Source organism: Haliotis rubra, unplaced genomic scaffold, assembly GCF_003918875.1.
Source record: "Haliotis rubra isolate DU_JTF1 unplaced genomic scaffold, ASM391887v1 Scf703, whole genome shotgun sequence".
Taxonomy (NCBI): Eukaryota; Metazoa; Mollusca; class Gastropoda; order Lepetellida; family Haliotidae; genus Haliotis; species Haliotis rubra.
Window position 1 is genome coordinate 78,827 of NW_025767417.1, and position 12,827 is coordinate 91,653.

The 12,827-nt window shown below is 43.9% G+C and overlaps 1 protein-coding gene across 1 annotated transcript; it reads left to right on the forward strand.

Moving 5' to 3' along the window:
* The first annotated feature begins 4,522 nt into the window (after positions 1 to 4,522).
* LOC124258949 (WD repeat-containing protein 46-like) lies at positions 4,523 to 12,577 on the forward strand. Its single transcript, XM_046693017.1, has 11 exons — positions 4,523 to 4,609; positions 5,000 to 5,061; positions 5,567 to 5,671; positions 6,461 to 6,611; positions 6,972 to 7,107; positions 7,764 to 7,863; positions 8,491 to 8,644; positions 8,921 to 9,068; positions 10,476 to 10,570; positions 11,054 to 11,149; positions 12,297 to 12,577. The coding sequence occupies exons 3-11, from the start codon at positions 5,598 to 5,600 to the stop codon at positions 12,516 to 12,518; spliced, it is 1,176 nt and encodes a 391-aa protein (XP_046548973.1). The 5' UTR covers positions 4,523 to 4,609; positions 5,000 to 5,061; positions 5,567 to 5,597; the 3' UTR covers positions 12,519 to 12,577.
* The last annotated feature ends 250 nt before the right edge of the window (positions 12,578 to 12,827 follow it).

Sequence of the window (12,827 nt, forward strand, 5' to 3'; positions counted from 1 at the left end):
TGAAACACACCCTGTGGTAAGTGAAACTGACCACCCTGGATGTGGAAACACATCCAGGATGAAGGAAAACAACGCCCCAGGAAGGAAATAAGGAAACACATCCCCAGTGGTGAAACACCTGTGATGAACACGACCCCAGGATGGAACACTGACCCTGTGGATGTGGAAACACATCCCAGCAGGGAAACACCAAGATGGAAGGAAACGAGCCCCAGATGGAAGGAAACACATTCCTCTGTGATGACAGTGGTGGAACACACTGTGGATAAAGGAACACATTCTTAGAGTGAAGCATGGAACACGAAGGAAGGTGGAACACATCCTGTGATGCATGGTGGAAACAAAGCCATGGATGGAAGAAACATCCCAGGACACCCCAGCAGGAAGACCCCAGATGAAACACATCCCAGACACCCCAGGAAACGACGACCCAAGGAAGACCCCACAGATGTGAAACACACCCCAGACAGGAACACACCCCAGGATGTGGAAACGCCCCAGGACACAGGAAACACACCCTGGACAGTGGAAGGAAACACGACCCCAGACACACACCCCAAGGAAACACACCCTGTGAAGCAGTGGAAGACCCTGTGACACAAGGAAACACCCCAAGGTGGAAACACACCTGGATGACACACGCCCCAGGATGGTGGAAGACCCCAGGATGGAACACACCCCAGAGCAGGGGTGGAACACAGCCCTGTGGACACACCCCAGATGGCATGGAACACACTGTGGACACACATTCCCTGTGAAGGAAGGAAACACGACCAAGGAACACACAGGATGCAAGGAAACACAAACACGACTGGCATGTGGAAACACACCCTGTGGAAACACACCCTGTGGAAACACCCAGCAGGAAACAGAAGGTGGAAACACTCCCCTGTGAAGGAAGGACATCCCCAGACAAGGAACAAGACCCTGTGAAGGTGGAACACATCCTCCAGAAGGAAACGACCCTGTGACACAAGGAAACACGACCTCCAGGACAAGGAAACATCCCCAGATGTAGCTGCAGGTGGAACACACCTGTGATGAAACACATCCTCCAGATGCATGGACCAGAACAGTGGAAACACGACCAGGAAGGAACACACCAGGAAACAAGACCCCAGATGGACACACCCCAGATGTGAAGCAGTGGAATGACCTGTGAATGGAAGACAGAAAGAAACCTCCAGGATGAACACCTCCAGAAGGAAGATGACACACACCCCAGAAGGAAGGACCCCAGCACACACACACGGAACACGGAAGGAACACCGGATGGAAGCAGGATGGAAGGAACAAGGAACACACACCGGACAAGGAAACAGACCAGACACACATCCCTCCAGGATGTGAAGGAACCACGACCCCAGGATGGAAACACTGACTGAAGGAACGACCCCAGACCGCATGTGAAAGGAAACACAGATGAAGCAGGTGGAAACACACCTGTGAAGGTGGAACACACACTGGGTGGAAGGAAGACCCCAGGAAGGAAACACACCAGGAGCGTGGACAAGACCAGGGATGGAAGAAAACACACAAAAGGAAACAGATGGAATGGAACATTCAGGAAGATGTATGGAGACACACTTGTGGAAGAACACATCTCTGTGGATGGTATGGTGGAAACACACCAGAGTAGGGGTGAAACACATTCTCTGTGATGTAGTTGGGTAGGGGTGAAACACATTCTCTGTGATGGTGGTGGTGGGGGTGAAACACATTCTCTGTGATGTAGTTGGTAGGGGTGAAACACATTCTCTGTGATGTAGTTGGGTAGGGGGTGAAAACACATTCTCTGTGATGTAGTTGGGTGGGGGGTGAAACACATTCTGGTAACTTCCCAGGGTGATGTAGGTGGTGAGAGGGTGAAACACATTCTCTCTGATGGTATGGGGGGTGAAACACATTCTCTGTGATGGTAGTGGGGGGTGAAATTGACACATTCTCTGTGATGTGGTGGTAGGGGTGAAACACATTCTCTGTGATGTAGATTGGGGTAGGGGTGAAACACATCTCTGTGATGTAGAACACATTCTCTGTGGTAGGGTGAAACACATTCTCTGTGATGTAGTTGGGTAGGGGTGAAACACATTCTCTGTGATGTAGTTGGTGTGGGGTGAAACACATTCTCTGTGATGTAGTTGGGTGGGGTGAAACACATGAAACACTCTCTGTGATGTAATGGTGGTAGGGGGTGAAACACATTCTCTGTGATGTAGTGGTGTGATGTGATGTAGGGTGAAACACATTCTGGGGTGGGGTGGAAACACATCATTCTCTGTGATGTAGTTGGGAGTAGGGGTGAAACACATTCTCTGTGATGTAGGTGGGTAGGGTGAAACACATTCTCTGTGATGTGTGGTGGTGGAGGGGTGAAACACATTCTCTGTGATGTAGTTGGGTAGGGGTGAAACACATTCTCTGTGATGTAGTTGGGTAGGGGTGAAACACATTCTCTGTGATGTAGTTGGTGTGGGGTGAAACACATTCTCTGTGATGTGTATGGTAGGGGTGAAACACATTCTCTGTGATGTAGGTATGGTAGGGGTGAAACACATTCTCTGTGATGTAGGTGGTAGGGGTGAAACACATTCTCTGTGATGTAGTTGGGTAGGGGTGAAACACATTCTCTGTGATGTAGGCTGGCAGGGGTGAAACACATTCTCTGTGATGATGTAAGATGTGGTAGGGTGAAACACATTCTCTGTGATGTAGGTGGGTAGGGGTGAAACACATTCTCTGTGATGTAGGCTGGGGTAGGGGTGAAACACATTCTCTGTGATGTAGAAACACACATTCTGTGATGTGGTGGGTAGGGGTGAAACACATTCTCTGTGATGTAGTCTGGGTAGGGTGAAACACATTCTCTGTGATGTGGTTGGTAGGGGTGAAACACATTCTCTGTGATGTAGTTGGGTAGGGGTGAAACACATTCTCTGTGATGTAGCTGGATGTAGGGGTGAAACACATTCTCTGTGATGTAGTTGGTAGGGTGAAACACGTTCATGTCTCTGTGGGGGTGAAACACATTCTCTGTGATGTAGTTGGGTAGGGGTGAAACACATTCTCTCTGTGATGTAGTTGGGTGGGGTGAAACACATTCTCTGTGATGTAGTTGGTAGGGGTGAAACACATTCTCTGTGATGTAGGTAGGGGTGGGTAGGGGTGAAACACATTCTCTGTGATGTATGGTAGGGTGGGGTGAAACACATTCTCTGTGATGATGTAGGGTGAAACACATTCTCTGTGTGTATGGGGTGGTGGGGGTGAAACACATTCTCTGTGATGTATGTGGTGAGTAGGGTGAAACACATTCTCTGTGATGTAGGTGAGGGGTTGTGGTAGGGGTGAAACACATTCTCTGTGATGTAGTCTGGGTAGGGGTGAAACACATTCTCTGTGATGTAGGTGGGTAGTTGGGTGGGGGTGAAACACATTCTCTGTGATGTAGGTGGTGGGGGGTGAAACACATTCTCTGTGATGTAGGTGGGTAGGGGTGAAACACATTCTCTGTGATGTAGGCGGGTAGGGGTGAAACACATTCTCTGTGATGTAGTTGGTAGGGGGTGAAACACATTCTCTGTGATGTAGGCGGGTAGGGGTGAAACACATTCTCTGTGATGTTGGTGGGGGTGAAACACATTCTCTGTGATGTAGGATGGTGAAACGGTAGTTGGGTGGGGTGAAACACATTCTCTGTGATGTAGGCGGGTAGGGTGAAACACATTCTCTGTGATGGGTAGGGGTGAAACACATTCTCTGTGATGTAGGTGGGTAGGGGTGAAACACATTCTCTGTGATGTGGCGGGTAGGGGTGAAACACATTCTCTGTGGTAGGGTGAGGTGAAACACATTCTCTGTGATGTGGTATGGTGGGGGTGAAACACATTCTCTGTGATGTGCCGGGTAGGGGTATTCTGGGGGTGAAACACATTCTCTGTGATGTAGTTGGGTAGGGGTGAAACACATTCTCTGTGATGTAGTTGGGTAGGGGTGAAACACATTCTCTGTGATGATGTGGGTGTGGGGGTGAAACACATTCTCTGTGATGTAGTTGGGTAGGGGTGAAACACATTCTCTGTGATGTAGGCGGGTAGGGGTGAAACACATTCTCTGTGATGTAGTTGGTTAGGGGTGAAACACATTCTCTGTGATGTAGTTGGGTAGGGGGTGAAACAATTCTCTCTGATGTAGTTGGGTAGGGAGTGATCATCACCCATCATGACTTTCTTTACCATCACAAATACATTGGTGGCATTTTGGATTCACATCATTTCTTTCCTGCCAGATCCTTTTTCCAAATAATGCTTTCAGTGATGCGTAACATTTCTGCTGATGTGAAGTTTTTGTCAAGCATGGCCTAAATGAGGTTACAGTTATGAACCAAATCATGTAGTGAGGGTGTACTGAGGAAGTGTTTGTGAAATGGTCATGAGTATTTATCATAACAGAATGGATATGCAGTACGCTGGATAACATCGATTTTATAATTAATGTATTGCCTGTTGTATCGTGTTGCAGATTCTTGGAAGCAGAGGAAGGGGAGATAACTGCTGATATAACACAGCAGGATATTGTGGACTCTGTAGACATTCTCAGTGCACAGAAGGTGAGTTTATGGAAGACCATGTCACAGAACTTGTCGTAATGCACTTCTGGTATACTGCAATAGGCTTTTCAAATGATGCATGTTGTAATCTTTCTATGTTCTGGTTACCCAATTTCTTTATAGAAATTCTTTCACAAATGATGTATACCTTTGAAATTTATTGGCAAGCTGTCAGAAACATGGAAGGTATTCTTCTCTCAGATAGTTGTCTCCCTTGTATCAATGACTACAAAATCCCCATGATGCATATCTGTCTGTTATATGGTTATACATGGGTCTTGTGTGATGGTAACAAAGTTGTTGTTTTCACAAGCTGCTTTTGGTAGTCGGCATCTCAATATTGTACTTCTTTGTGATGTTTTTGATCTGAATCTATGCATTACATTTCAGTATTTTGAACTGACATTAAAAGACTTTGGTCCATACCAGTTAAACTACACACGAAATGGGAGGTATGTATGGACAATTATTTAGGGAAATACGGTCTTTGACATCTGATTTGATACTCACCTGAATATAGGGCTGTTCTGAGATGGTGTAAGTCACGTTGAGAAGAAATACAAGTGATAACCATGTATACTTGTGGAAAGACTTCTTAACAGAAAAGCATGTTGAGAATTGTTTTGTGTTCCAAGAAAACACCTGTGACATTCCTGGTTGGAATTGGTCTTCAGTGACCCTTGCTTGTAAGAGGCAACTACCAGGAGTGGGTGATCAGGCTTATCCCAGCTGACTTGGTTGACACCTGTCATCATATCCCATCTGCGTAGATCGATGCTCATGTTGTTGATCACTGGATTGTTTGGTCTAGACTTGATTATTTACAGACCATGATTTCAATCTTCATGATGTGAACAGAACAGAAAATATTTCTCTGAGAGGATAAATTTCTGCCAGGATTTTGTTGATGACAGGTTTGCTTCTTACTATGAACTGAATGACTGTAATTGTTTGCAGACATCTCTTGCTGGGAGGGGCCAAAGGTCACATGGCTGCCTTTGATTGGCAGACAAAGAAACTTATGTGCGAGTTCAATGTCATGGAAACGGTGAATGATGTCAAGTAGGTGTTAGTTCAGAAAAGTATTAGGAAACATACAAGGAATGGATAACAACTGCCTTTGTTTGCATTCAATTTTTGCCCATTTCTAGTGTCCCCTGCCATGATATTGCTGGAATATTGCTAAAAGCGTCGTAAAACTAAACTCACTCACTCACTCATTGGAGGCTGATAATTCTGAAGCAAAACTACAAATTGGAAAGGTCTCAAACTGGCGGAATAAACCATGTTTAACTCTGACACTACTGCAGTATGGTTTACACTAATCCTTGGCAGTACAAATGTCTGAAGCTGCAGATGCTAAAATTTTCCTTTATATACTAGTCTACTTTTGAAAGGGATACTGTTATCTTTCCATGATACACCAAAATGATTCCCATGATATGTCGAGTGTATATGTAACTAGAATGACGTGTTATCTCACATTAAGCAAGTGGGTTTGTTCAAAATTGCCTCTGTTCACCCAGCAGAAAATGGGTACCCGGTGGGATAAGTCCTGTGACTATAACCTTCTAGCGCCTAACAGGCCGCTCGGGTTATCCGGAGTAATAATGTGTTAGAGCCACCGTGAGCATGCTTACGGCGTGGATATGTGCGCATTATAAATATGCACTATTATCCTTCTCAATAGTTGAGTAGTATATGTTGAAAGTAATATCTAAATTGTTAGGTAATAGGGACTTCCTTCAAAATCACAATATAGTTACGAAATGATCTGTTTCCCATTTGCTGCACAAACCTATGTGAATCCTCGTCTCTGCAACTAGTACAGGTCCCACATTCTGTCCCTAGATGGCTCCACCAGGAGACCATGTTTGCTGTTGCCCAGCGACAGTGGACGTATATCTATGACAACCAGGGCATCGAGCTGCACTGCCTCAAGGCCATTGACACGGCTCTGAGGATGGAGTTCCTGCCGTATCACTTCCTCCTAGCCACTGCAGTGAGTAGATGTGTGAAGTTGCTTGGTGAGGAAGTACAATGTGATCTTAGCGTTAAGGGGGCAGTGGGTAGCCTAATGGTTAAAGCGGTTTGTCGTCACGCCGAAGACCCGGGTTTGATTCCCCATATGGGTACAATGTGTGAAGCCCATTTCTGGTGTCTCCATTGCTGGAATATTGTTAAAAGTGGCATAAAACCATACTCACTCACTCTTAGCGTTAAGGTGATCGTATCACTGATACCTAATATGGACTTACCACAATGGTAGATTTAAGGATACTACAGCACTGTGTTGAGTTGATGTAAATATTTATGGCGATAACACCTTATCCGAAGATCAGTTATGTTTCCTTTGTTCCAGAGTGCGAAGGGTTTCCTGACGTATGTGGACACGTCGGTAGGGAAGAAGGTGGCCGGAATCTACACCAACAGTGGTCGTCTAGACGTCATGTGTCAGAACCGCAGCAATGCTGTGGTTCATTTGGGTCACCCAGGAGGTGAGACCAAACAATAACAGTCAGTGTCAACAGAGTTATCCTCGGGATCAATCCATGAAGATACGGGTTAGAACTGGTCTTCAGCAACCCATGCTTGTCGTAACTGACTAACGGGATTGGGGGTCAGGCTCGCTGACTTGCAAGTTCGAAATTTCAATTTACCTGGCTGTTCTACCAGCAAGTGGCCCCCCCTCGTAAAAAAATAGCGAAAAGGGACAACGAAATGATGATCGTTTGTTCACAACTTTTTTTTTCCGGGTGTCCAAAATTATGAGACAAATCATCAGAGTTGGTCTGTCGATTTCATGTGACTGTGCAAAATTTGGTTTTGTTGCAGTTATTAGATTTTGTGTTAGTGAGCAATTCATCGGTTTCAAATGAAATCAAATGGGCTGTAGATGTGTAAGACTTGTATCACTTCAGTCGTTTCTCCCACATATAGCTGCATAGATCATGGCTCACTGGATTGACTAAATTATTTTAGGACTGCTGCCATATAGCTGAAATATTGCCCTGTGTGGTGTTACCCAACAAACAAACAAAGAAACAAACAGATATAACTGGAATACTGATCTAAGCATTGTATAACCCACTGACTGTATAAAGCTTCACTTATGATTTGTAAGTTGACAATGTTTAATGATTTGTGTGTGTAGGTACTGTAACTTTGTGGACTCCCAACCTGAAGAGCTATGCAGCCAAGTTGCTGTGTCACATTGGGAGTGTGAGATCCCTGGCTGTAGACAACTCAGGAAAGTAAGTGTTAGGGTGTAACATTTCATGAAAATTAATTGTCCTGTACTGCCTCTTGATTGTGTGGACAGAATTTCTTCAATTATTGGGCTAATGAAATGTCATATTACACATGATCTATTGAACATTATAATTCCCTTCATGGCCCTTAAGAAATCTCTCATCTGGCTCGGGATCCTTTTTGTTTGAAATTTCGGGTAGATTTACTTCTACCAGTACCACTAAATGTATTTTCTGCGCATGATCGTAAGGTTAGGGTTTGGGTTAGGGTTAGCAGGGTTAGGGTTAGACTCCTATATACAACAACCGGAAGTAGCTGAAACAATGCTACAGGTATAAGTAAAGTGGTGCGAAATTTCTATCAAGATTATTGATATTGGAAGGCTTAAATTGTTAGCATAATGTTACTTATCCAGTCCCTTGCCATACTCTCCCTCACCCTACCACTCACTCCTTCACTCGCCCTAGGGGCGGTGGGGTAGCCTAGTGGTTAAAGCGTTCGCTCATCATGCCGAAGACCCGGGTTCAATTCCCCACATGGGTACAATGTGTGAAACCCATTTTTGGTGTCCCTTGGAATATTGCTAAAAGTGACATAAAACCCAACTCACTCACTCACTCTATATTTAGGTACATGGCTTCCTCTGGGATTGATGGGAAACTGAAAATCTGGGATCTGAGGACATATAGGGCACTACAGTGTTACCAGCTGCAGACAGGGGCAGGTTCCCTTGCCTTCAGTCAGCAGGGCATGGTCGCTGCTGGCATGGGCAACGTCGTCCAGGTCAGGCACTTGAGTTCCACCATCAAATGTGTGATGTAATACATGGAATGTTACTGATTCAGTTAGCAGTTTGTGAAGCTGTTTTTGTTGACATACAATGAATATTTGTAAAAAATAACTTTCAATTTATCGATTTATACACATAAAAACCGGAATGCATTCTTGGTCTCTGTTTGTGATATTGCAGGAATTGTTGAAAGCAGTATAACACATTTCCAATCACAGCACCATCATCTGAGGTTATATTGTGACAGGTGTGTACATTGGCAATTTCAGGTGTTTAACGACTGCTGTCACCAGACAGTTACCTCCCCTTACATGCACCACCGCATCCCGTCGTCCATCAGGAGTGTACAGTTCTGTCCATATGAGGATGTCCTTGGTGTGAGCCACTCGACGGGATTTGCCAGTCTCCTTGTTCCAGGTGAGTCTGCAGTCTGATTTCCTTGACCAGGTCCTCCATGAGGAGAAGCAAGCAAGAGGCATGAGAAGCAACAAGACGTGAGGTCCCCCGAGGCCTGCATGTACTCCGATGGTATAGATTAGGGCGGTAACGATGCATTGAATTATTGATGCATTGCAATTGTTGAGTCTCCGATAGCAATTAGTTGATGGTAGAAACAAAAAGCTATCCATGCATTGATAGTATGTGTGACTATCAGTAATTGACTTCCGTTGATAAATGTGCAGAGCAAAATACAGGAAGTAACAGATTCGTTCACTTTGATTTAGAGTTATTCGCCCCAGTTACCTCTTAAACAAACTTGATCTGGGTTTCAAGTCAGTTATTAAGAGACAGAAACTACTTCAACTTGTTTTCATTTCATGTAAGCTATACATTCATTTGGGAAATGACTTCAATAAGACAATTCAAGGAGAAAAAACTATTGCACTAGTATTGCAGTATCGCTATTGCAATAGTATGTTGCAATAGACTGTCGCTATCGCAATAGTTGTTTCCCCCTCAATAGTCACCCCTAGTACAGGTAGCGCCTGTATCCAGTCCATGAAAGTCTGCTCAAAGGAGCTTTTGAGGAAATCCAGCTCTGACAAAGGGTATTCAGTTGTATGAAAAACTGAAGAAGTGCCTTTTCAAGCCAGACTTAAAGTCTGATAGTTCCTGAATGTGTCTGAGGTTGTCTGGGAGGGAATTCCAAAGTACTCGACCAGCTTTTTTGAATGTTCTGTCACCATAGGAAGTAGAGCGAGATTTCGGTTGCTGGATCATAATGATCGAGGTGGAACATGATCTTTAGGATAACGATAGATGGTGCCAGTCCGTGCTTTGCTTTAAAAATCAGTGTTGTGATCATTAGGTCTTGGTCTGTAAAATGTGATTGCTCAGAGTTGCCTCCAGTATCTGTGCAGGGATCTGTTGGTTGTGGGTCTGAATTCTGAATTCATCAAATTTCTTGTCTGTAGACTTTGTATGCATTCACAAATATCATAGACATCAAACCAAGATGTAATTGAATTACTGCTCTAAGTATTGCGAAACCCAACTAGCTCACTCCAAGATGGGTTTGTTGCATAATGCTAAATATTTTCACTCAACAGACATGGGTCCTCGCACTTCCATTGACTGACTGACTGAGTTTGGTTTTACGCCGCTTTTAGCAATATTCCAGCAACATCACGGCGGGGAACACCAGAAATGGGCTTCACACATTGTGCCCTTGTGGGGATTCGAACCCGGGTCTTCGGCGTGACGAGCCAACGCTTTACCCACTAGGCTACCCCACCGACCCCACTTCAATTGAAGCTGTTCTAGTCCTGTTCAGTGCTTGAAATGTCTACTGCATGAGTTTTATGTCTGATTGTATTTGTGCAGGGTCTGGAGAGGCCAACTTTGATGCTCTGGAGGTGAATCCATACCAGACAAAGAAACAGCGACGACAGGCCGAGGTCAAGATGCTGCTTGACAAGGTATTTCTCTTTTTGTTTTCGATCAGCATATTACCTTTTCATGTTTAGGGACTGTTCATAATTTATGGCAAAGGGGTGTGATGATGATTTTTATGCAGAAGCATGTACAATGTGAATAATTTTTTTATGTACAAAATTGCTGATCCCCCTAGTTCATGTGTAAAAAATTGATGACCCTCCTACCTCCCCAGAACAAAATGGGTGACCCCCCCTCTAAAATCACCATCTTTCTTTCTCTCCTCTCCCTCCCAGCCCCACCCCACCCCCAACCATAAGTTATAATGGGGCCCTTAGTGAAACATTTTTTGTTTTTCATAAACAGGTGCTGTATTATCAATATTTTTGAATGAAAAAGAAATAATGATATGTATTCTATGGTTAAGTGTGTGCCAGAAAAGGACATATATGAAATTGCGGGTGATATTTGGCCCCATGTGAGCATGAGAAAGCACTGTGTGAGACATGATTTGATTTCCTTTTCAGATTCCCATAGATATGATCACCCTGGACACAAAGAAAGTAGGTGAGATTGAGGCGAAGAGCTACGATGAGATGATCAAAGAGAAGAATAAACTGGAGGTAAGTCGAACATCAAGATAGATAAATCAGGAGCAGGTACAGAAAATGATGCACCCTGGGCAAGTGACTTTATGAAATACACAATGCCATTTAGAAAGTGGTCAAATGTAACATATGTTATATTTGGGATTACACTTTCTTAGTAAAGTACAGTACTCATACCAACAAAAGTACTAGAATCTGTACTTTACAAAGAAAGTGTAATCCCGAATATAACATATGTTACAAGTGACTTTGTTCAAATGTACTCTGTACAGCCAGCCACCCATGAAGATCAGGGTTAGAATTTGTATTCAGCAACCCGTGTTTGTCGTAAGAGGCGACTAACGGGATTGGGTGGTCATCCCATTTGTGTAGATCAATGCTCTTGCTGTTGATCACAGGATTGTCTGGTCTAGACTCAATTGTTTACTGACCGCTTTGATGTAGCTCTAATATTGTCGAGTGTGGCAGCGTTAAACATCAAACAAAAGACAGGAAAAATGTTCAGCATACAGGGAAAGAGTATCTGTTATGAGAGGTTGATGTAAAAACCGTTTTAAATGTCCCAGGCAATGTGGGTTGTCTACTCCCAAGATGATAATTTGGAAATAAACTGATCTGTTCATCGGGTAATAGTGAGTGAGTGATTGAGTTTAGTTTTACGCTGCTGTTAGCAGTATTCCATCAATATCACGGAGGGGGACACCAGAAATGGGTTTCACACATCATCGGGTAACAGTTATTCTGTATCTGGGCAGATACTATCTGGATAAGTGCATTATTTACTGTAAACGTACTTATTTTCGCGTGGTGCAATTTTCGCGGAATTGACAGTTTAGACTACATCGCGCGGTCAATTATTCCCGCAATCAGTAATTGCCGGAACTGCCAGCTGTCTCTTTGGCCGCCACTAATAGCAGAAAACAAACAGAGTGGCTTAACCTGTCAGGCGGCGTTTATTGCTTACTCACAGGAAATCCCTATCTGTGCGATATACTAGTACACAGTAATCCGCTAAAATGTTTTGCGCGAAAATAAAACCGCGCGAAATATAATACGTTTACAGTAAAAGTGTAGTTCTAAAACAAAATAAATACTGTCCAAAGCGGTATTAATTGCAGCTGACCGATTCACAAGCTCACTATTCTGTGTTTTGACTTTTCAGTTTCTAAAGGTGGAGAAGTCAGATTTTGCCCCACGGTACAAGATGAGAGGCAAGAGCAAGGCAGGGAAAGTTGAATACAGGAAACAAGAGGTCAAGGACTCCATGAGAAGAGAAGTAGCTCGGGAGTCAAACAAACTGAAACAGGAGAAGTCCCGTGACCAGACAAAGAATGAAGGTCACAGACTTAGTGTTCTCAGCAGATTCAGCAAGAAGAATGTCTAGCTGAAGCTGAATCAGTGTATGATGTGTAAATAAAATATGATTAAAATTGTATCCAACAACTTGCAAAAGCATTCGAGTGTAATTCAGCAGCTTGAAATGGACGGAGTCAGGCAGACCTGACATGGTCACAATTGATACAGCTAGGGCTGGCCATCGATATGGATAATAAGCGATTGATAATCCTTAACTAAATATTGATCAGTAATCAGTTGGAGAAGTACCTGAGCAAAACTGCAAAAAGAATCCAACCAAATAACATTTTTCACATAGCTGCCGAGTGGCGACAAATAACAAAGCAGCCCAAAAGTA